The 26,486-nt window shown below is 36.1% G+C and overlaps 1 protein-coding gene across 4 annotated transcripts in view; it reads left to right on the forward strand.

Annotated features, from left to right (window-relative positions):
- The window catches only part of ZFPM2 (zinc finger protein, FOG family member 2), a 443,996-nt gene that overhangs the window by 202,667 nt on the left and 214,843 nt on the right, over window positions 1-26,486 (forward strand). For all 4 annotated transcript variants that reach the window (XM_073893090.1, XM_073893092.1, XM_073893091.1 and 1 more), the window contains one exon: window positions 20,427-20,545. In XM_073893090.1, coding sequence (XP_073749191.1) covers window positions 20,427-20,545 — 119 coding nt within the window. The remainder of the gene's footprint in view (window positions 1-20,426; window positions 20,546-26,486) is intronic.

Raw genomic sequence — 26,486 nt, forward strand, 5'->3', positions numbered from 1 at the left:
TATTTTCTGACAGCTACTGTAACTAATTTTTATTTACTGATGGTGAATTACAAATATTATAGTTGAAGTTCTACAAATAAGTAATAAATATTGAAAAGAGAAGTGTCATATTGTTTGTTTTCAGTTCTTTAATTAATGAGGTGGATATTTGAATATTCAAGATAATTTCTCTCCTTATAATTTTATAAAACTTAGGAGATAGATTTTATATATGCTTCAGTTGTTGATTATTCTGTCTGTAGTGGGATGGGTTAACTCTGGTTGGCTTTGTTTTTGATAATTATAAATTAGTAGTTTAAGGGCTCACAAGGTTATAAATCCATATTTTCAACTGAAATTTTTATTGAGATAATTATATATTCACATGTAACTGTAAGAAATAACTCAGAGAGCTCTCTTGTACACTTTTCCTAGTTTCCTCTAATGGTAGCAATTTGCAAATCTACAGTATAATATCACAACCAAGATATGAACATTGATTCAACCCTCCTATCGTCTTCTGATTTCTCCAGTTTCACTTGTACTCTTCTGTTGAGTGTGAGTGTGTGTATGTGTGTGTGTATTGACTGTAATTTTTTTGAGAACTAGAAATGCTCTCGGGAAGTCAGATAGTTCATTAGACTGTTTCTAGTGTCCAGAAAGGTGTTTACTGGCTAGGGATCTCTTGAAATGCATAATTAAAGCCAATAAAAGATCTTGGTGATATTAGTAGACTATTTGTTTAGTTTGATTTGCATTGCCATGATTAGAAGTTAAATAAGAACCTCCTGGATTAAAAACCTTGAAGAATTTACCTCCATTTCCTTTCACGAGTGGGGAGACACAGTTCTCCCAGCCTGTCTCCCCATGGATTAAAAGGTTATACTGTTACACAGGATGGAATCATAAATTCAGCAGCCAAGAGGAACTTTATTACATGACTCTCCCTGACCCAGTTTAGCTTATATAAACTCATCAATCTCTTCTTTTTTTTTTTATCACATCCTTATTCATATATTTGGAAGATATTAAACCTATTAACACTATGAAAGAAAATTTGTTTTCTAATTTAAGTGATGTATCCTTCATGTATTAGTTTCATATTCCTCTTATTCTCTATAGTTGAAGTCACTGTATATACTTTTACAAAGAGTATCTTCACACTCCCTCCTCCTTTCGTCTCTCCCTCTCCCTCTTCCCCCCCTTTCTTCCTTCCTTCCTTCCATCCTCTGTGTATTCACATAATATTTATGAAATCCTTACTTTATTCAAGGCATAGTACTAGGTCTGAGGAACAAAGTTGATTAAACCTAATACCTTATTTTCTGAAGCATATAACTGATAATAGTCAGCCAGACGTTATTGTGGATATTAGTCAAGCATAGACATATACACACTCACTTGCTACAAGTGCTCTCATGGATGTTGGTGCAAAAAAAGAAAGGGGAATGTGAAGTATTCTAACTGGAAGTGACTGGTCATCAAAAGATGTTTTGGAGGACTGCCTCTTCGTATCCATTTGGTACTCTACATGATGTTTCCATATGAGTTAAAAACCAGGAGCCCTTAGTTTTCTCAAATACTAAAATTCTGAAGTAAAATACCATGTTCCAGTATAAATTCCTCAGTTATAAGAATAGGAAAACCTCAGTGGTTTGAACTCTTTAGGGGATGGTCACTCCTAGCATGGGTATTAGAATATATATAAAAAATGAAGATCTGTCATTTTTATTGCATACAGTAGAATCTATTTATGACTAACAATATTCTAAGTGAGGTCAAGTGGGGATCACCATGATTTGTAATTGGAGTCTTCTTTCACCCTGCCCTAATGATGCTGGCCCCTTCTTTTCTTATAATTGCATTGTGTGTATGTAAATTAATTTCTCTTAAGTGCTTTAGAATTTATTCTATGAAGTAGTCTCATTTCAAATATTGTTTATATTATTCTCTTGCTTCAAGCTCCTGTTTCACATTTTAGCTTTGGTTCTGCCAGCTTGATTGTCATTCCATATAATAAAGCTGAAACTAAAAACATTCTACTCTAATTCTGTGTTCTGGAAAAAAGGAGTTGTAATGACTCATATGGCTGTGATTAAGTATAAAGGTAGAAGTAAGGGTTTGCTTTATTGTAAGCACAAGTTGGGTTTGGAGTACTAATTTAATGATCTTCAATTGAGCAAAATTATTTAAGGAAGGTGATCCCCAAAATGCACAATGATTACAAGTAATGCTGATTGCATGTTTGCTCAGCAAATAAATAAATAAATAAATAAATAAATAAATGATTTGGTTAGGACTACATGCCTTATGCTTGTCACACAGCTTGCTTATGGAATCATAATCTTTCTTAACGTACATGGGTTAGTAATAAATACTGGTAAATACAGACATTGGGTAGGAACCTTGTTTTGTTCATACTTTGTTGGCTTTGAAAATTCAAGAGAATAGGGCGCCTGGGTGGCTCAGATGGTTAAGCGTCTGCCTTCGGCTCAGGTCATGATCCCGGGGTCCTGGGATCGAGTCCCGCATGGGGCTCCCTGCTCTGTGGTGAGCCTGCTTCTCCCTCTGCTTCTCTCTCTCTCTCTCTCTGACTCTCATGAATAAATAAATAAAACATTTAAAAAAAAAAAGAAAATTCAAGAGAATAAATTAATAACATACTTAAAAATACTGTTCTTTTCCTGAAGACATGCTTTATTTAAGTTTAACATCCTTGGCTTAAGGAGCTCAAATTGTTGAACAAAATGACCAAAAATAATGATCATAGTTATAGTAATAATAATAAATCTTCATTTTCACATGGGTTTTGGCTAAGGAATAACCTTTGATTTTGATAAAGAGAGATATGTAAGTGTGAGGGATTATAGTAAGGAACATTTTTGAAGAAATATTGGAGGGAGTATCTGTTTATGTTTGGAATATTGCCATTTTTACCATCAAGAAATTAGTATTGTCCATGACTTTAATTTAACTCTCCATTATACATTTAATCATTGTTATTCAATATAGCAGTGTTAGAGCCTTCTATTTCTTCCTAGTATCTGTCTCTCATATATTGGATGATTGTAGCTATTCTTTAATCCTGATCAACTTTTATTTCCTTTATTTAAGTGACTTATTCAATTGCATCAATTTGAGTCAGAGTATTCTCTTGAGTTAAAAAGAAAAGGAGGTAATATGTACATCTACACTAAATAACAGAAAAAATAAAGAACTGTATTCTAAAAAAAAAAAAAAAAAGATTATGGGGGCCCCTGGATGGCTCAGTTGGTGAAGCGTCTGACTTCGGCTCAGGTCATGATCTCGGGGTCCTGGGATCGAGCCCTGAATCGGGCTCCCCGTCCATTGAGGAGTCTGCTTCTCCCTCTCCCTCTGCCCCTCCCCCTGCTCATGTGTGCACTCTCTTCTCTCTCTTTCTCTCACTCATAAATAAAATCTTAAAAAAAAGATTATGACAATTAATGAAGATGCTCTTACTTTCATTTAAGTGGTTTACCATGGGCATCAATTTATTTCCCAGCTGCTCCTCTTAAATTTGTTGTAAAAAGAGAGACCATTAGGTAGAGGACTCAATATTATGTCTGGAACAAAATAAGCACTCAATAAATGTTATAGCTTGGTTATTCTATAATTGAGAATATTTGAGGAGAGAAATGAAAAAAATCTAATGATGGACAGTAACATAGGACAACTATTTCCTATTGCTTTAAATATGGTTCTTTTTCACTAATGTATAAGCATGTTCCTTATTTTCTCCTTTTTGGAATTCTATGTCAAGATAATGTCAGTGGAACAGTTAATCTTGGTTATCTAGAAGTGGAATGGGTGACTCACCTTTGATGTTAACCTTCACAGCTACATACCTTTGCCTGGCTTAGCTTTGAAGTTTAAAAGAAATACCAGCATGGGGTTACTATGGGCTGAAGCTCTCCATTACCTATGTAGGTGGAATCAGCTCTGGGAGCTGCTCCTGTCATCTTTTGGATTCAGTATGATATTTTTATGCCTCCATTTCCTTTTTTTCTGGAATTAAAGTGGTTATGGGTAAAAGCTAGTTCTAGTTTGGGTAATTATGATTATCAAGCAGGTCTGTATATTGAATACAAGTAGTTATTACTTATGTGCTTCATTTTCCTTCTCAATTATAAAATACTAAGGTAAAATTTATAATATTTATTGAATACTGACTATGTGCTAGTTATTATGTTGAGCCTTGTACATATACGATCTCATGTTCACAACAAACGTAGGAGGAACAATTAGGAAATTCACTTGATGCACATGGGAAGTAGCAGCAAGTCAGCGGATACGCAGAGAATATAAACTGGTTCTCAAGATGGTCAATAAACTTTTTTCTCATATGATCTGAATTATTGAATCCTGAAAGTATATAACCCCCATTCTTAATGATTTATGAAATCATTGTAAAAATTTGTTAAGTCTAATTTAATGATGTGTCCCATTGGTCATCTCCTTATTATCTTTCTATGTGATTATTTTCTAATATGCTCATGAAAGTATCAAGACTTCCTTTTTTGGTGTGATTCATCATATAAGCAAATAAAAAATTGTGGGGCACTCATGCATTTGGTGGGGGAGAAAATATTATAAATTATTATTACAAATTGGAAGTAAAATGTTTCAACTTATGTTCTTACATTATTTTGACTCTAGTTAAAACCTGTTCATAATTATTTCCACAGTATGATATCTGTTGTATTTTAACTCTATTCCAAATAACAAATATTTAAGATGAACAATATAAAGAAATCAGAATGGGTGTACAGAAGGTTACTATCTGAGGTTTTAAGTTAACGACGCTAGAAAGAAAATCAGTCATAACATACTGACTGGATAGCTTAGTGTCAGTTCTTTGCATTTTTTTACCCGTCTTTCTTTTAAAAACAAAAAACCTTTTTGAAGGATGTCATCAATTGACACGTTTACATATATTTAACAGATATATATCATTCCAAACATACTTGCTACCTCCTAACATTCGTTTACAAAAGCTGATGGTATTTGTAGGCAACATTTATTCATTTACATGGAGTTTTACAGATACCTTTTTAACTATGTGAGTATCCTAATACATCGTCATCAAATAATAATAATGATTTTAAAAGTCTAGAAATTTTTTTAAAAGAAGAGCAGTTGACTTCTTACATCATATAGGTAGCTTAGATAGTTGTGGTCACTTCTGGATGCCTGACTCTGGTACCGCGTATCACACCATCAGTTCTGAATGTGCTCATCTGTTAGAGAATAAGCAACTGCACCTAGCTTGTCATAGGAACAAGCAATGAAAGGGTCCCCCTTATTACAAGGATTGTAAACTGAGAGGACATGATAGAGATACTTACAGGTGAGCTCATCTCCCTGATTTTTAGTGCTTGAGGTGATGGCTTCTAGTAAGGCTATTATTATTATCTTGATTTCAGGAGTTTGTGAAATTATGAAGGAAGAGTATAGAAAATTTTTAAGAAAAGCCTCATATTATTTAAGATGAGGGCAGCTTATAAGATCTTTCCCAACAGTTTTTAGAAATACTATATTTTCATACCAAAACCAGATAAAGACCCCACTAAAAAAGAGAACTACAGGTTAATACCCCTGGTGAACATGGATACAAAAATCCTCAACTAGGGTGCCTGGGTGGCTCAGTCATTGAGTGTCTGCCTTCAGCTCAGGTCATGATCCCGGGGTCCTGAGATCGAGCCCCGCGCATTGGGCTCCTTGCTTGGCGGGAGGCCTGCTTCTCCTTCTACCACTCCCCCTGCTTGTGTTCCCTCTCTTGCTGTGTCTCTCTCTGTCAAATAAATAAATAAAATCTTTAAAAAAAAATCCTCAATGAAATATTAGCAAACTGAATCCAGCAGTACATTAAAAAAAAAAATCATTCAGCACAATCAAATGGGATTTATTCCTGGGTTGCAAAGGTGGTTCATTATTTGTAAATCAATCAACATGATATATCACATCAATAAGAGAAAGGATAAAAACCATATGATCATTAGAATAGATGCAGAAAAGCATTTGACCAAGTACAACATCCATTCATAATAAAAACCCTCAACAGAGTAGGTTAAGAGGAACATACCTCAACATACCTCAACATACCTCAACATAATAAAGTCCGTATATGAAAAACACACAGCTAACATCATCCTTAATGGGGAAAAACTGAGAGCTTTTCCCCTAAGATCAGGAACAAGACAATGTCCACTCTCACCACTTTTATTCAATATAGTACTGGAAATCCTAGTCATAGCAATCAGACAACAAAAAAATATAAAAGGCATTCAGATCAGTAAGGAAGAAGTAAAACTTTCACTATTTGCAGAAGACATGGTACTATATCTAGAAAAACCAAGGCTCCACTAAAATACTTCTAGAACTGATAAACGAATTCAGTAACGTCACAGGGTACAAAATCAAAGAACAGAAATCTGTTGCATTTCTATACACCAATAATGAAGCAGCAGAAAGAGAAATTAAGAAAATAATCCCATTTACAATTACACCCAAAACATTAAGATACCTAGGAATAAACCTAACCAAAGAGATGAAAGACCTGTACTCTGAAAACTATAAAATAGTGATGAAAGAAATTGAAGATGACACAAAGAAATGGAAAGACATTTCATGCTCACGGTATGCTACCCAAAGCAATCTATGCATTTAATGCAATGCCTATCAAAATACCAAAAGGATTTTTCATGGAACTAAAACAAACAACCCTGAAATTTGTATGGAACCACAAAAGACCTTGAATGGCCAGAGCAATCTCGAAAAACAAAAGCAAAGCTGGATGCAGCATAATTCTGGACTTCAAGTTATATTACAAAGCTGTAGTCATCAGAATAGTATGGTATTGGCACAAAAATAAACACATACATCAATGAAACAGACTAGAAAACCCTGAAATCGACCCACAATTGTATGGTCAATTAATCTTCAACAAAGCAGAAAAGAATATCCAATGGGAAAAAGACAGTCTCTTTCACAAATGGTGTTGGGGAAACTGGACAGCAACATGTAAAAGAAAGAAACTGGGCTGCTTTTTTACACCATACATAACAACAAGTTCAAAAGAGATTAAAGACCTAAATGTGAGGCCTGAGACCATAAAATTCCTAGAAGAGAACACAGGCAGTGACTCCTTTGACATCAGCCATAGCAACTTTTTTCTAAATACGTCTCCCGAGGCAAGGGAAACAAAAGTAAAAAACTATTGAGACTACATCAAAATAAAAAGTTTCTGCACAGCAAAGGAAACAATCAACAAAATTAAAAAGCAACCTGTGGAATGGGAGAAGATATTTGCAAATGACATATCTGATAAAGGGTTAGTATTCAAATTATTTAAAGAGCTTATACAACTCAACACCCAAAAAAACCAAATAATCCAATTAAAAATGGGCAGAAGACATGAACAGACATTTCTCCAAAGAGGACATACAGATGGCCAATAGACACATGAAAGGATGCTCAACATCACAGAAATGCAAATCAAAACTGCATTGAACTATCACTTCACACCTGTCAGAATGGCTAAAAATAACAACACAAGAAAAAACAGGTGTTGGCAAGGATGTGGAAAAAGGAACCCTTGTGCACTGTTGGTGGGAATGTAAACTGGTGTAGCCACTCTGGAAAACAGTATGGTGGTTCCTCAAAAAGTTAGAAACAGAATTACCTTATGATCCAGCAATTGCACTAGTACGTATTTACCCAAAGAATATAAGGAAATTAATTCAAAGGGATATATGCACCCCTATGTTTATAGCATCGTTTATAATAGACAAGATATGGAAGCAGCCCAAGTGTCCATAGATTGATGAAAGGATAAAGATGTGAGAGATATATATATATGTATTATTTAGCCACAGAAAAGAATGAAATCTTGCCATTTGCAATGCATGGATGGAGCTAGAGAGCATAATGCTAAGTGAAAAAAAGTCAGAAAAAGACAAATACCATGATTTCACTGATATGTGCAATTTAAGAAACGAAACAAATGAGCAAAGGGGAAAGAAAAGGGTGAGAGAGAGGGAGAGAAATCAAAGAGCAGACTTAACTATAATAACAAACTGATGGTTACCAGAGGGGAGGTAGGTGGGGGATGGGTGAAACAGGTGATGGGGATTAAGGAGGGCACTTACTGTGATGAGCACCAGGTGTTGTATGGAAGTTTTGAATCACTATATTGTACACCTGAAATTAAGAAAGTGCTGTATGTTAAAAAAAAAAAACAGTAAAAGAAAAACAAATACTATTTTATCTAAAATTAATGTATTTATAATATTGAACAGAAACTCTTACCATCAGCTATAATTTTCATGTCCTTAAAACTGTCATTTACAATAAATTCCAGTCATTTGTTTCTTCCAGCCTGGGATTAATTTTATCTCAATGCAATTCTTTCTAGTTCATTGACCCTCTGCCTTACAAACTATTTTATTTGTAAATAATGATGTGTTTAAATGCTCATGCTAACATTGTATTGTGTTCACTTATGAAAGAAATTATTTCTGATCTATTAAAGGAAAGAGATGGCTTATACTGTCTTTTGTCAGCTTTCCCTCCCCTGAGATGCCATTCCTGATTTCTCTGAGTTGCCTTGGGAGTCTTTTTGCCTTGCTGGTCTAATTTTATCTCTTGCCATACCAAAAACTCTCACCGCCATTAGAGTAAGTCACATAAGGAGAAGATCCACATTAGATTCATGTTTGTATCTCCAGTGTCCAGCACTGTGCCTGGCATTTTGTGTTCAACAAGGAATTTTAAAGGAGTCTATACTTCTTTAAATAAAGTTTTGTTGAGTGCAGTTTTATAAATACAAACAGTCCTGAAAATAGTTCCACCTGCAAAAGTCTAATACCTGGTGAGTGGTCGTAGCTCTACTGGGTCATGCCCCAGAGGAGCCCATGCAAGAGTTCCTATGAAGAGTCCCTCCCCAGAAATGATGTTTTCAGAGGCAGTTGCTTATACGTGGATGAAAGGATCAATCCTTAGATCTGTGCAAAAAGCTCTGAATCTATGGAAACTACACTCATGAGTAATAATACCTGTCAGCCTGCCTAGTTGCCTTCCTTCCTCCTCTCTCTTTCTTCCTCCCTCCTTCTCTCCTTCCCTTTCTTCCTCCCTCGCGATTGGTCATTTTTATCTCATACTCACGTTGGACAGGAGCAAATCAAGGAAAGTAAAGGAAAAGAGAGAGGAACTGAAGAGGAATAACATATACATATCACAATATAGAGCGCATAGAGCTGTTTAACCCACTGAGTGCTAAATGTGGGAGACAGAAAGATTTTACAAGCTGGAGAACATGAGGGCATCAGAGATTCTCATTTGCAATCCCTGTGTACCATTACACATCAAAGAGTTTTCTTCAGAGAAAATGCTATCAACCAAATAAAAAGGTGGGGAGTTGTTTCAGAAGGTTCACAAGGTCTCTTATACCTGTATTATTATGAAGGGAAGCTTATGGCATTTCTTATGTTAGTACTGATATGATATATTTAATCAGATTTTCAAGTTTTTATTTATTTCATACATGTTTTCTCCAAAGAATGATCATCGAGGACAGAGAAAATGTGGGAAACTCCACTGTTTTAAAACCATGTACCTTAGATTTCTTCTCTCTGAAATTTTTGGGACAGAAATGTAAAAGTTCATTGTGAACTCTGATAATCAAACAATAATTTTGCCACTCTGCCCTGTAATGCTTTCTCAATGTTTTGTTTCTTTAATCTTTTCTACCACCTGGCCTCCTTCAAAACTCGCCCTGTGGCCCTATCCTTCAGGCACTCACATTCTGCTTTCCAAATTGACTGGCAGCTAATCTTATAAATGAATCCATTCTAATGGTTGCTGATATGATACTAGGGCTTGAGGTCAATCCTTCTACCTAGTTAAGTTGTTAAAATTTTTTTTAAAAGAGGCAGTCTGATAAACTGAAATGAGTGTGAGAACACCAGCAAAACAGGGTTGGAATCCTACTTTCACTACTAATTTTGTGACTTAAATAAGTTAATTTGGAGTCCCAGCCCAATAAATAGGATGGTAAAATTATGCCTACTCTATTTATTTCTCAGGGAACTATTACAGTGGTACTATAAAGTGAAAAAATACTATATATGATGTTGACTGACTTAAAGATCTCCTTAGAAACAATGATTTAACCCAAAGCAGTGAAAGTATGTATAGTTTCTGCAACTCTACCAGGTACAAAGCTTTGTGGGGTATCTAGGAAGTACCATGTAGAGAGCTAATAAATACATACAGATCACTATTATAAGGAGGACAGTGATGAAAAATATTAAAGTTAAAAATCAAATACTGTAGGAGTTCAAAAGGAGAGATCACCTCTGAACTTCTGGCAAGGAGAAGATATATGAATCAGGGAGGTGTTCATTTAGGAGATAACAGAATTCCAAAAAATGGTAGGTTTGTTTTTTTTTTAAGAGTTTATTTATGAGAAAGAAAGAGAGAGTGAGTATAAGCGGGAGGAGGGGCAGAGGTAGAGGGAGTAGCAGACCAGGGAGTCCGATGCGGGACTCCAACCCAGGACCCTGAGATCATGACCCAAGCTGAAGGCAGATGCTTAACCGACTGAGCCACCCAGGTGCCCCCCAGAATGGTAAGGTTTAAGCATAACACTAATGATGGGTATTTAGAGCGATATACCACACAGCAAAGGCCTTTGAAATACAGAAAGATTGACTATGTACCAAAAAACAGAGTGTCAAGGAGGATGCTTTTGGCAAAATTACTCTTGTCAGTTACGTGTAACTCAAGAATGTATACAACTGTTACACAAGCAATAATGAAAGGCTTCAGAATTACAAGTAAATGACAGCAGTCTGCTTGATCTTTAGGAATTATATTTTTGGAAGTATTTTCTGAAATTAATAATATTTTCAGCAATATGAGTTCAAAGTTTAGAAATAAAAACTTTGTGCTTTTTGCCAGCATCATAGCCTACATATTAATCTTCCTATAGATGAAGGCATTTTCAAACCAAATAAATACACGCATGTATTGTATTTATTGAAGAATGCCATACAGAAAGAGAATTAAGTGACTGATACACTTTAGTACTGCACAGGACTTATTCTCCCACATCAAGATTTCATGAAACATTTTGATATTATATGTGGTGAACTGGCAATGGTCTTAGGTATGAACTCAAGTATCCTAGGATCTGTATTCATTGGCGACATGTTAAATTTTTAGTCTGTTGTTCTATATCCCACTCTATTTTTTGAAACTCTTTTTAAAAAGTGATACTTGTACTTGTTCGCTGGATAAAAAATTTAAAATCTGTAATGGAATATCACTGTTAGACTGGTCTTCTGCACATTTCTGTTCTTGGCTGAGAGTACTTCAAAAGTCACCTCCTCACTCCAAATATAGACCTTTCCTTCCAGGTAAAACTCATCCTAATCACAATCAATGCTTAAGAATGTTTATCCATTAGAGCTCGTCAGTATATTTTCATCTCCATCTACGCCATTTCAAAATGTAAAAAAAAAAGACTATAGCTGGATTAATCTGGTTATTGAGCTAAAGAAATACCTAGCAAACCAGTGGTGTTTAAACAATAGCAATGACTTGTGAAAATTTCCATTACGTGCCAGCTGTCTTTTCCTAAATTAATAAAACCTATGTACCCTATGAGAAAGCATGCAATTTTAACATACAGAAGATGACGTTGCCTAAAATTTAGAACTGCAGTTATCAATAAGGCCCACTGGTGTTCTATAGCAAATGTTCTTTAAAACTATTTCTGACTTCTTTTCAGTGAAACAGGATCTATGGTTGATTTGTGCCCAAAGTTTCTCCTTTAGAGTTTTTCCTCCTGGTGAAAACAGGCCTTCTCTGTCTTACCAGGGCCCTACAGGCCCTGCCCCTTCTATGGACCTCCTGTTCGTGGACTAACTTTTGGATGTTTCTTCTCCACTGCTGTTTTTAGTGCCTGCTAACCCAGACCTCTCCCATCTGTGATGTTTCCTCCCTAGCCAGACCTTCCAAAGCACACTCTCCCTCTGTGTCTCAAGATTTGAATCAGGAAGTGGTATTGGGTCAGCCTGTGACAAGGAGTGGTGTCTGGAAGGTCAGGGAGGGTTTTTGGCAGCGAAGAAGCATACTGTGCCAGGTTTCCTTGAGCAAGAGTGGAGACTCCTTCCTCCCTCCTTCCAGCAGCTGAAAAGAAACTTCCAGAAACTGCCGTTCCTCATTCCAGTGACATTTCCAAACATTTGCAAGAGCCAGTCACCCTCCAGATGAATATTTTCAGACACCTGGGATGAGCTGATTTTTTGTTTGTACAAATAGACCATAGAGCAAAGGGCAAAATTTGGCAATCTTTCCCCCCAAATCTTGAACTTGGTCTCTGCATATAAAACTTCATTTTTTTCATGTGAGTATGCAGATGAAGGTTTTCTAGTTTTATTTCACATCATGGTTTTGTTTTTAAAAACATCTTGAATTTTCTACTTTATTACCAATGATCTTACTACCTAGAACCACATTTTATCTCTTCTATTTCTCTCTCTTGAAGATGATAATTTGTAGGTTTCGGTAGGCCTTATGATAGAAAGAATATCCAGACCTATCATAGCCTCAGAATTAATTCTGAAAGCCAGCCAGAATAATAAGGTAAAAGATTCCCGAGCTTGTATTACATGCTGATCTATGGTAGCATATGCATGTAAATTTGCTTCTTAATGCTGTGCACATTGATTTCTATGACGTTTTAGAAACTGTAGCTAAAGGGTATGTTTTTATTCTTGAAAAATGCAGTGATTTAACCTGCTCTAGGTTTTAGACAATTCCAGTGTCTTGTTTTGGAGTTTTTAGCCACTGAATGCATGAAAAAGGAATGTTTCTATTTTGCCACCACCATTACAAGCTACTTACAAACTAATTCAGGTCTCTTTGTGGTAGACTAATAGCTTTGATTCACTGCTGTCACCCAGTACCTCTTCATGCACTTTTAAGAACATCCACAGTGCCCCCAGCACTTACCTAGTGTGAGCATTTTTCTCTCATCTTTGGCAAATCATTAATGGAACATCGAAAAGATCCCATCTGTTAGAGTTACATATGGCTAAGATCAGAATTATCAAATATCTCATTTTTTTCTTTATTCTTTTTTTCTTTTTTTCCCTTTCTTATCCACACAATAAATGTAGTTGTCAGCAGGATAAGTTCATGTGCCGGATAAGGTCACAGTTTCATTTAGTGACAACTTCCAACAGTACGAACTTACAAGGTTCGATTTATTAAAGAGTCAGAAGGGATAAGATCACTCCATGGCCAGCCTGATTTATCAGGGTTTGAGTGGAGTACTTGAATAGGGAATGTCGTATTTCAAGTTTATGTTCAAAACTGTAGTTTAGTGTGTGTTATGACTGTATGACTCAAAAATTGAGAAGGAAAATTAGAAAAGGTATCCCTAAAAGGCGATTTGTAGCCACTTACCAAGAACTATCATTTCCTGTGCCAAACCGTGCTTTGAGATGGCTCAACATAACATAATATAAATGGCACTATTTGTCTTAAAATGCAGATGAAACATGCTGTTATTAATGCCTGAGGGAACACACATATAGTGGCGAAACTGCGGTTTGGCTGTGAAGATAATCAGCAGCGAAATGATTATCTAACCCTCTTATGTATCTGGCAGGCAGCTGTCAAATGGTTAAACCATAAAATAGCAAGAGCTCTGCCATACTTCAGCCACCTTGGCTGACTTTGAAAATGTTTTGAGATTTTTAGAATCTTTGAGTGCTTTTTGAACTCAGCATGACTTCGGGGCTGTCCATGTTTGATACCATGATGTATAATGTTTTCGAACCATGGAAAAATATAAATATGGGTTCTGACGCTATAGCCTTCTGTTATAATAAGTCCTGATAAACATTATGAGCTAATTCATGTGGTCTGCTTTAAAATTTGGTTATATATTTAAAACCAAGTTCAAACCAATCCAAATTTTATTTTCAGCAAATGAAATAGGATCTTCTGTCATCTCATTTATTTGCAACCATGTCCGTCTACGAAATCCGAGCCTGGAGTTAAGGGATGGTCTATAAATACCATATACATTTATGTCATCAACTTAATACTGAATTCAGTTGAAGCACGATGGCTGATAACCATGCTAAAAGGCCCCACATCTTGTCTGTTCTCCTTTGGTATACTACAGTTTTCATATACTTTGCTTTCTAAAGAGGCATCAAAAGGACCCTTTTTAAAAGAAACAAAACAATAGCTTGATTGTACCTTCAATAAAATAAGATTTGAGGGTATCTCTCTTGACTTTAAGTATTTCTTTCCACCAGTGAATTTCTTTTATTTGTGCAAAAAAAAAAAAAAAAGTGGCTTGATATCTTAAAAGCTGCAGTATGTTTGGTAGTGATTTCGGACTTAGGGCTTTTTTTTTTTTTTTTAAGTGAGGCTATCATAAGTCTTTGAGTAATCACAGACTTTTAAAAGTATGCATTATCAAGAAGATAAGAGAAACAGCCCTCAGCACTAACAATATTATCTTTTACCAAAATTGATTAGTCCATCCTATGTGTCTCAAATATTTTGTGTGAACTAACCCAGCATGTTAAAAAAAAAGGGGGGGGAGGCTTCTTTTTGAAGAATAGCTGCAAAAATATGAAGGGGCCGAGAGGAAAAGTCTTTATTTTTCAGCCTGCTCCATATTTCACAGATGAGGTAACGTAAGTAAATGTAGTAAAATGCTGAGCAAATGAAATATATGGTTGTTGTAATACAAAGAGAAGACACATATTAAGGCAACTTTTTTTGTCCTTAAAATCAACTTTAACTGTACTAAAATTAAGTCTATGAACTTAAGAAAACATCCAATCAACTATGTTCAGTTTGTATTTCACAATTACCACGTGTCAGAAATTATATTGGTTACCAGAGTATAAAGAGAAATTAAAAACTATACCTATAGTTCAAGATGCTCATATTCCTCTTGAGATGAAAAGGGTTATCCAAGGGAAAGCACTAGGGAGCCATTAACTGCAAAATTGTGTGGCATTGGATTATAAATGCCATGGGAGTACTAGGGAAGGAGAACTCAGTTTGTTCTGGAGTTCAGAGACATCTGGTGAAAGAGAATAGCTTTGGGTTTGATCTTGCAACGTTAATAGAGTTTATCAAGGCAGCCAGGAGTACAGAGTGTCTGCCAGGTAAAAAGAACAATTCTCAGAAAGAAGGGGGTTAAACTGGACATGAGGAGGAAGGTATAGTGAGGAAGGCTTTCTTGACTGGAGGGAAAAAATATATTCCGGAGAGCACAACAGAAGACACTGTGGAGCAATGTTGTGGTTAAGATTCAGGCATAGATGCTCAAGTCAGGATGCTACTAAAGGAAATTGTGCCAATGAGTGACCATGGAGTTTTACTAAGTTTATCCTGACACGGATTTGGAACCTGACTTGGAGCTGTAGAGTGAATTGAGGCTGGTGGGTAATCTACATCTGAGTTGATGAACCCTGGCGAATGCTGATAAGAAAGGTGAATCCAGGAGGTATTTGAAAGGGAGATAAGCCAAGGTGTGGGGAGTATTTTGGATGGAAGTGTTAAGAGGGGATGTGACCACAGACACTGGTGAATGGTTAGATGGGATGACGGAAGGATGTGGACATGCTCTTAGAATGCTTCAGTGTCTTTTTGGTGAAGTAGTAAATATTTATTAGGCACTTTGCATTTGTTCTGTGAATTAATCCTCCCAGCAGGCATATGAAGAAGATATTGTAATTCCTATTTTGTAGGCAGAAACTGAAGTTCAAAGGGTTAAGGATCACATGGCTTGTTCAATTGACTCTTCTCCAGTTCAGTTTTGAACTCATTCCAGTCTGTGGTTTGGCCTCCAAACTCCTTTCACTCCAGATACCCATGATTTCCATCTCATCAAAAGGGATCTTTCCAATTCTTTTCTTACTTCCATGAAATTTCAGATTACTTGATTCATCCCTCCTCATTTACATTCTTAATCAATCCATTGGCTGCTATCTCCAGTTTCCTTTCTATTCTCTTGCACTTCTTCTAAGTTTCTTTTTTAAAGATTTATATATTTACTTGGAAGAAAGAGAGAGAGAGAGAGAGAGTGGAGGAAGGCGCAGAGGGCGAGAATATCCAAGCAGACGCCCACTGAGTGTAGAGCCAGACACGGGACTCAGTTTCACTACCCATGAGATCAGGACCTGAGCTGAAACCAAGAGCAGATGCTCAACTGACTGAGCCACCCAGGTGCCCCACTTCTCCTAATTTTCTGAGCCTGCTCCTCTGTCACTCTGCCTTTTGAAGATCCTTAGAACTCTGTCTTAGGTCTTCTTACTTTATTCTGATATACTCGGTCCTGGATGAACAATCTTACGGCTTTTATTACCATATGCAAACTAGTTTTAATTAATGAGTAAAATACCAAAATTTATCACTCTAATTAAGACCTTGCACTGAGACCCAGGCTTGTACCTCCCCATCTCTTGCCTTCCTTACAGCCACTTTTTTTTTTTAAGATTTTATTTATTTATTTATGAGAGACAGAGAGAGAGAGAGGCGGAGGGAGAAGCAGGCTCCCCCGGAGCAGGAGCCTGATGCGGGGCTCGATCCCAGGACCCTGGGATCACAACCTGAGCCAAAAGCAGATGTTCAACCGACTGAGCTACACAGGCACCCGACTGAGTCAGCCAGGCACCCTACTTACAGCCACTTCGACCTCAATATTTCCTAACTATAACTCATCTTATCCTTAAATCTTCTTCTTCTCTTTTTTATTTTTTGCAGGTGTTCTTTATCTCAAAAGGTACATGACCGTTGGCCCATTTGCTTAAGCCAGATACCTGAACATTATTGTTGGATTTTCCCTTCCCTAACTCCTAACTCCTAAAATCTAAATAATCACTAGGTTCTATGATATCTACTTCTCAAGCCTTATGGATTACATTTCCTGAAATTTGTCCAAGGTCCAGGCTTGTTTTGTTTGTGGCTTTATGCTTGGGCATAACCCACTGCCTGATATTTGGTAGATACCAAATAAATATTAGTAGAATAAAAGAATGAATAAACTAATGTATAGAGGCAAAAAGATGAATAAACAAATCAAACAAGAATTGGAGCTTTGCTTTCTGATTTTGGAATATCTGATCTTTTTAAATTAAACATCCATTTTTATGATAAACTGTTGGACCTGGGTCTTTGACCTACAACCCCAGTGTTCTTTTTACCTCTCATGATATATCTGGGAAAAGAAAATCATGGTGTCATGGGCACCTTACCAATTAGCAAGTGAGTGCAAAACCCTCTTTACCAAGGACAAAGACACAGAAAAGATAATATTTCTATTCAAGACCATTTAGCTGGTTATTGGATAGAGTTGATTAACAGTTAATCTTGTTTTTAGTGCAATAATGTTTCCTCTATTTCATGACACTTATTAATCTTTGAAAACATTTAAATACTATATTGTTAAGCAACATCTAAGTTAAATCAAATATAACTTCCATTTATACAATGTCTTATTTCTCTATCATTAACCTGTGCAGCCTTGGTAGTGTGTAAATGCTAATTATTTGCATTGTGCTTGTGGTTTTCTTTAACCCTGTTGTGAATAAATGAATATTTTTATTTTAATGCTTCCGCAGCAGAATGGATTTCCCCAAACCTCAGAATAACTTCCTTATAAGCAAGAAAGGAGACTGGGATTTGCCTGTTTGCCTAATAAAGTTCAAAAGACTGTCTTGTTAGCTTGAAACTTTACTGGACCTTCTGTTATGGTCATGTTTAAGAGCTCATAAAAGTAGTTTTGGTTTGCTTAAAATTTTAGTGCATAGTCAGAAACACCTCAAGAACTTTGGTGATATTTAGGTATCACTTTATGATCTGCCCTAAGTTTGTAGTTCTTAATCCATTAAAAGACAGAGCTACTTGTAAATCCACAGGTATAGTAAGAAGTCACTGTTTACCTGAGTCTGAACCCTTTTCAAATGAAAAATGTCAGTGGCAGAAAGAGAGGATGAATTACGTTTTTAAAAGGTTTTCAAAGATCCTCTGATTTCTCTGGTATCACTTAAATGTGACATGACTTATTTTTAGTGTATAAAAACAAGCAAACTATTTGGGCATCATTTTTACATAGAAAAGAACATTCTTAACTAGTATTTAGCAGAGGGATTAAAATGTATTTTATCTTTAAATGGTAAATTGAAAAGAAATTGCTTAAAATTTAAGTATGTATGGTTGAAAAATTCAAAGAACTATAAGAAATTAAACAGTTTCTTCTCAAATAGAAAAAATATCTTAAAGATTTAAATAAGTATGTTATCACCTATGAATATATACATTGAGGGACATTTTCCCCTGAATCCTTGTTGACATCATAGTAGATTGTTAGCTATCCTCTGTCTTGGAGAATTTTGTGAATAAGGCTCTGATTCCAATGCATTAATCAAAAAGATTGTATAAGGATGAAAAACATTTTCAGGGAAAAATCTCAGAAATGGGTTTGTTATTCCACCTACAGAAAACAAATTATTATTATTCCATATTCCCTGGACTTGGGATTTGATACTTAAGCATTAATATATTATTTGTTGCAAGTGTTCTATTTATAAAGCTACATTTCAAAAGCTCAGACTTCTAGAATCTTTTTTTGGGTCCATTTTCCTAATTACTGATCATCTTTAGCTACTGATACATCAGAATGAAAAGAAAAGGAGGGGGATGTGTGTGTCTATCTTAATGAGTTTAATGAGTTCTTCCATTTTTAGTGTATTTGACAAGTGGGAGGGAAAGGGAGTATGACAAGAAGGGAGAATGGAGGTGTCATCCTTGAATTGACATTGTTTACTGTGAACCTGGGATTGTTATTTCCATTCTATCTTCATTGTCCCAATACAGATACATTTATATTTTCATAATTGACATAATGGAACCATGACACAATATTTTAGCTGACTGTGGTTTACATACTTTGATTTTGGTTTTCAGGATGAGCAATAATAAAAACGCGAAAAGTAATGTCTGGTATTTTAACTGGTGTTAAGTGGAGGAGACGCAAATGTAAAGAAATAAAGGAAAGATCTAACTGAACTCAGGTTGATGGTATTGCTTTTAAAAACATCAAGATTAAATGTACATATTTAAAGTTATAGGCTTGAAAAGAAATTAAGGCCATAGTAAGGCAAAAATTTTTTAATATATTACCTACCATGACTTATGTATCTCTTAGAAAATGTAACTACTGAATACATTCTGTTTTATTGAGAACTTTTCTCACCTGTCTGTTGTACATGGTTTCTATTTATACTTATTAATCCATTTCTTCCCATTTTCATGTCTACTCTTGAGCAGGGTGAGAAGAAATACCAATAAAAAACAAATTATATTATTAAGATTAATATTTTGAAATATAAAGCCTTTGCTACGATAATATGGTATAGTGATACTGTCAGGACATAAATTTCATAGATTTAATTATTTAAAGAGAAAGACTCCAATTCCTGGTTGAGATTTTGTTGGTTTGTTTATCCCAGTTTTTAGACTGATGGTTATTCTTTGAAGCTTTGAAACCTTCATTTTTTTAAATTAATTCATTTACTTCTTAAATAAATTTCTTAAGAGAGCATTTGATGAATTCCTACTTCATGGCAGTGTGTATACTGTCTTTACTTCCTATTTCCCTTTAATGATCCTCATGTAATAAATTGGAGGCAATGAAAGGAAGAAGACCATCCAAAACTGGCTGTTTCATAAGTGTTTTTTGTCCAAACTCTTTTGGTAACATAGAATCTACATCAAGTACCAAATATAAAAATGTAATGAATTTGATTAGACATTTTTTCATTTGGGAAAACATACACCTCTACTTTTTATACATGTAGATATTTCATCCCTTGAAATTAGTAGTAATTTCTGAAAATTACCAAGTGCTTTCAAAAAACTCGCTAAATGTTGTTCACGAGTCTTGAGTAACTATAATAGTTATTGCATAAGGTATATATCTTTAGTTATAATTTTTAATTACATTGGTGATCAAATATAAAATTTTAACTCTGAGCCATCGTCCTCATGTTTCTTTGCCTACCTGTTTTTCCATTAGAGCAGTGCTTTTTGAGGTGTTATTATTTCGGGTTCTTCAGGACTTCCTAAATAGAATTGACTTCTGTAGATGGTGTGTGTGAAAAGGTGCAAGAAAGAAATTGGACTAGATTCCAAATACAATTCTAAGGACAAGTTTTATTTTCTTCTCAGGATAACAAGATCAGTTGTTTTTCAGACAAGCATAACTAATTCTCTTAATACGAATCTCGAGAATATTGCGTGTGTAAAGCCAACACAGAAAAAGAGGTGGCTGTGGGTAAGGCACACGTGAAAGTACTCCAAACACCTCTTGTTTTCATTGTCTGCAGGAGAGCTGGAGGTATTTCAGAAAGACGGAGAACGGAAAATCCAGAGTCGGCAGCAACTTCCTGTGGGAACAACCTGGGGGCCATTTGCTGGGAAGATGGACCTGAATAATAATTCCTTGGTATGTGGATGTTCTGAGATGGTTGACTCAGTATTTTGTCATAGCTCAGAAATTATCTCTGCTTGCTTCCCAGGGAAATCACTAAAAATAACAGTTTGTTTTTTCTTTTTCATGGACCACAAAACTTGGATATTTTCCAAGTAGTTTGTCTCTGACAGTAATACACGCAGAATTTAGAAGGAAACAGGTTAATCATACTAAATGGTTGTTTAGTAAGGTAATTTATAAGGTTGTTGCTTTATCTGCTTAGCCAGACTAATACTACTCACACTTAATAATATATACAAATGCTTTTATTTTTAAGATGACACAAATTAATTGTCATACATTACAGGTTTACATGAAGAACAAGAAATAAACAACCTTGTTATTCCTTGGTAATATTATTTGTACCTTTAAGAGCAAAGATGGATGATTAGCATCATAATTTTTGTTAACTTCCTTGGAAAATCTCTGTAAAATCTTCCTCTAGGTAAGCTTGTATGGATAATTGATGAATTCGATGTTTTAAAAAGTAGTGGAAAGGTAGGATGTGTGGATACCTTTAAACTTCATTTCTTAATTGGATATTTTAGTTTTCTCTCGCTGCTGTAGCAAATTACCTACCACACACTCTATGGCTTTAAAACAACACAAATGTATCATCTTGCATTTCTGCAGGTCTGAAGTCTGAAATGAATCTCACCAGGCTAAAATTCACTATCTGCAGGGCTGAGTTCCTCTCTGGAGTCTCTAGAGGTGTTTCCTTCACTTTTCGAGCTTCTCAGGGCTGCCCACATCTCTTGGCTCACAGCTCCCTGCCGTCTTCAAAGCCAGCCATGGCTGATTGAGTCTCCGTCATATCCACATTCTGACTCTGAGTCTTCTGTGTCCCTCTCTCACATTTAAGAACACCTGTGATTATAGTGGGCCCACCTGGGTAAGCTAGGCTAATGGTCCTATTTTAAGGTCAGCTGATTAGCTATTTTAATTCCATCTGCTTCCTTAATTCAAAACCAGGAGTGGGTAATAGATTTTTAAAAGAAAATAATACTCTAGGTTTCTTCTTTTGCCTTAGGTTTAAATATTTGAGTCATGTGATTCCTTTATACTGTAGTATTTTTCTCTATTTAAAGGTATGATTGCTTTGCCAAAGTACATTTTAAAATATTTTTCTGTTGGAATACCATTCTTTTCCAGAAATTACTTTTGACTTTAGGTCATTAAAGACCTCTGGTACTACCGTTAATACTACCACTCCTGCTGTAGAACAGTTGGCTGGCATATACCGCATACTCATTCTTTCTTATCCACTGTATAAAGAATTCAAGATGGATTCGTTCATCTAATCCTCAAAACAAACCTGAGAATTTGGGTCTATTTAAAATTGTGTTTTATAGATAAGCAAATAAAGGCTCAGCCTTTTGATTCCAGATTCTGCATTTTTAAAGATCATGCCACACTGGCTTCTCAAGAGCATCTGTGACGTAATTTGAAAATGATAATATTGTTTAGGATTTTTTCACTTAAATTCTAAATTTATAAAAATCTCTGGAGAAAATGTGCAATGATCAGAGGTGTGCTCTTTCTTTCTTACTTTAGGCAAAATATTTGTTATGGTACTGCCAGGACTGTTTGCGCAGTTACGAGTTAATTCAAAGGCACCTGCAATTTCATTACCTATATAATTTGGACAGGACTTTAACATGTATTTTATATCATGAAGATATATTTTCCTTATCATAAAATATAGAGCCTCCTAACCCTTCCTTACCCAACCTTGAATAAAAATTTGGAATTAGCACACTCCTAAAGTGCTTATTCGCCAACCAATGTAATGTATCTCTGCTCAGACTCATGGTGTTGGCTCAGGAGATTCGGCACACTAATTAATCCAACACAGTAATTAATTGAGTCACCATGCCAGATGTCAAATCCTTTTTATATCTTTCAAGTTCCCATCTTGAAGTGCATTAGCAATATGCCACCTTCTGCAGGAAGCCTTTGCAGACCAGGCATTTGGATGTATATAGAACATTTCGAGAATATAGGCTATATAGAAACACCAAAACAAATTGATTTGACAAAAAGTTATTTTTGAAATTATATAACACACCAAACATAGAAATAAATAATCTTTTGCCAACACCCCATTATCTTGTTCAATATCTCCTGTTGCTGCCATTATTGAATCATTAAAACAACATGTAGTTAATACAGTCATTGGAGCAGATATGGGTCAGAGGGAGAGATAGAAGGAGAGAGGGAAAGAGATTTATTATAAGGAATTGGCTTATGTAATTATGGAAACTGGCCAGTTGAAAACCTTCCATGTGCACTAGCAGGCTGGAAACCCAGGATAGACAACAGTGCACTTCTAGTCCAAAGACTGGTAGGCAGAGACCCAGCAGAACCAATGGTGCAGATGAAGTTTGTTGCTTGGAGAGGCCAGTGTTTCTGTTCTTTTCAAGCCTTCAGCAGGTTAGATGAGACCCACCCAATTACAGAGGGAAATCTGCTTCACCCAGAGTTCACTGATTCAAATGTGAGTCTCATCCAAAATACCTTCCAAGTTGACACATAAAATTAAGGATCACAGGCTCCAAAGCTCTATGAGCCATTGTAAGTTTCAGGTTTTTTTCAGGTATAATTGTACACCCCTCAATGGACTGATAGCCAGTGAGTGAGCCTAGCCTTCTCTCCAACATCCTACCTCTGCACCAAGGAATAACTTTACATTGAATGCTACCGTGGTGACACAAACCTCATGTTTTTAAAAGCCTTGCAATTGTATTCATTGAAAATATCAAAGGACTACTGACAAGGAAGACAATTTAAAAATCACTTTAAATTGTGATCAGTATTTGTCTTGGAGATGTTTTAGAATTTCTATACTTTTATATCGTGCCTTTGAAGTTTTCCCATTTTCTCCTAAGGACAAAGGTCTTTGTTCTATGCTAAATCTCTGCTATGTTAGCACATGACTAGTGCCTAATAAGTGGCAAACAACAGTGACTGGAAGATTGGATGTCTGGAATTTAAGTGACATTTGCCCTCTCTTGCTTTTGAATATGTCAGCTGTTAGTAGCTAACTAGTGTAATACAGCCAACTGCTGGGACTACACAACATGCATACTTAATTAAATAGAACATAAATCAAGTCCCACGTGACTTACTACATAATAGTAAATTCATCACCACCTGTTAAATTCAACAAATGAAATCTGATGAAGTCTCATTTCACTGATGCTGTTCCATCAGGATAAGGCATTCCTGACACTGAATTCTCCAAATGGGAAATACACATATGAAGGGTGCTATAGACAACATTTCATTGACTTAATAATGAAAGAATGCAGGCATTAACTTGCACCTTAAACTTTTTAAGATGGTTACCCCCATAAAAATGTCATTGAGGAAAGAATCAGAGGTCCCTGTTCCATATCCTAGGAAAATATCAGAATTATTAGATGTCTCCTTCTCTCCCCTTCCAGGTCTAACTCTTCCAGTACCAATCTCTGATCCCATTTCATTGCCAAAGTCTTCCAATTTCGTGGTGTACACACCCTGTAGCAAATACACACCTACCCATATGTTGTTAGCAATCACCTGTATAGTCAAAGGCTGCTTAGTGGAAACATCTGTAAACATCTTTCTAGTAGAGGACTTTTTCCCCAGCCTCAGGAGTAAACTTGCCACAAGCCGGGCACGTTGGAGGTGCTGGAGAACTAATATTTCCTGACCTAATGCTCAACCAATGAGGGACAGAAGTTGGTGGATAAATACCCCCACTGTTCTAAGAAGTGTTCTACACCATCTCTTAGAGTTTGCCAGTGCAACTGAGCTTCAGTTGGCTTTATAATGCCTTCTTTATGACCTGCCTTCTCTTTCCTTTACTTCCCTTTACTTCTCCATTCCCCTACTGAAATTTTGTGACAATACCTCCCCAATGAACTACTTGAACTTAAATCAGTCTCATGGTAAGTTCTGGGGAAACTTACAAAACAACCTCTAAAATATAAGGAAGTAAATTTGAAAGTAATCCAAATTATTGTTGAGATTCTAGAGAACATAGATTTATTTTAAAAATTACTGTCGTTCAGTTTTAGACCTCTGCCCCTGGCACATAATAGATATCCAATAAATGCTGTTTAAAATAATTAATCTAATGGACTTTCCTTACCATGACCATTCTGATGGACCCCCACCCATATCCCCCCCGTGTCACCATCTCAATGATATAATTTTGCTAAGGCATGATTTTTTGTTGGGTCTTACATTTCTTTTCATTGATGTTGACATTGGGAAAGATCTCTTTCTTTTTAATATTCATTCTAATCTAGGCTCAGGACTACCAAACTTTCCGACTTCTCATATCTCTCTGTGTCTTGGCTCTTTGAATTTAACTGCATGTTTCCCAAAACACTCTGGCCTTTCTTCTCTTCTCCCTCTGTTCCCAGTGCCTCAGGGAGCTTATCCACTTGTAAAGCTTCAGCTACTAATTTACAAATGACACTTAAATTAAAAATTCTCTAACCTTGGCTTTTTACCCTTTCTCTAATAGCACATTTCAACTGTTTTGTAAGCCTTTCCCACTGACTTGCTCCAACAAAATAGTCACAAGGAGAGTTTAGTACTGTTTCCACAGATTGCTTCTCTATTCTTCTTCTCCCTGACTTCCAACTTTTAGTCACCTTTGATCCTACGTCTCTGTCTGCATCTCTTTTCCTGCCTCTACAAGAAGGTCATCCTATAAGTTATTCTGGGTTCTGTCTCTCCTTCTCTCACATCTCAGATGTCCATTTATACCCATCTCACACACGTGCATGCACACACACACCCCCGTCTGTATTGTCTGCAGCTACTACCCTTTTCTCTTCATCTTCCAGGACTCTCATTTTCACTTCCAGAAACCAAAGACCATAACTGCTGCTTTCCTCATGTCTGCTCTCTTCTTTCTGTTCCTGCTACCGCTGCTTTAGTTGAAACCTCTATCTTTTCTTCCCTGGTTATCACAATATTCTCCCCTTGTTCTTTCTGCCTTCCTTCTTGTTCCTTTGCCTTTTACTCAAATCACAATGTGTCCTAAAAACGAAAGTTTTAAAATCATCCTAAAGGTCACAAGAGAACCCGGCCTCCTTGGCAAAGCCAAGGAGGGCCTTCGTGAGACTCCCCTCCTCAGCTCTGACCCCTTTTCCTCTCTCGGTGTAGAATTTCAGTCAGCATCAACTACCTGTAGTGCTCTGAGTATACATTCTTCTCGCACCTCTGTGCATTTGGCCATGCTGTTTCATCATCCTAGGAAGCTTTGTGTTCCCCCCTACTGCCCCTCTTTATCATCACACTGACTCCAGTTCTTACATAAAGACTCAGCTCAAGTAGATCCTTCTTAAAGTCTGGAATAGATATGGGCTTCTTAATATTTCCATGATGCTGTAGGTCTACTAGGATAAGAACATTTATCACATAATTGTGCCTGTTTACTTGTCTGTCTCCCCTGTAGACTATGTGTCTTTTATCTTTGCATCCTTTCTATCTAGAGCAATGTCTGGCTTAGAGCCCAGGCCCGATAAATAACCTTTAAAGAATTAGTAAATCAGTTCTTTCCTTTCACTTCTCTCTAGTATCAGTGAATGATGCGCATCTCTTTATTCAAGATCCTTACATCATCCCCAAGTCTTCGTATGTATCCATTTCTTTTGTTTTCTCAGGGATCTTACTTGATCTGCCCAACTTAGCAATACAATTAATATAGTTAATACCATCTTGTGTCTGTTTTTTGTTTGTTTATATATTTATGTTTAGTCTTAATCTCAGTGGAGCATAAGACTCAGTAAGGCAGGATAACTATATTTCTTCAGTTTTTACCCAATAAGGAGATATGTCCATGATCATTTCTTGATAAATATTGACTAATTTCAGTGTAAGTTTTGTAACCCCTGAAGCGGTTAGGGAGGACACG

The sequence above is a fragment of the Callorhinus ursinus genome, unplaced genomic scaffold, assembly GCF_003265705.2.
Source record: "Callorhinus ursinus isolate GAN/ISIS: 27379988/994484 unplaced genomic scaffold, GSC_fseal_2.0 scaffold5, whole genome shotgun sequence".
Lineage (NCBI taxonomy): Eukaryota > Metazoa > Chordata > Mammalia > Carnivora > Otariidae > Callorhinus > Callorhinus ursinus.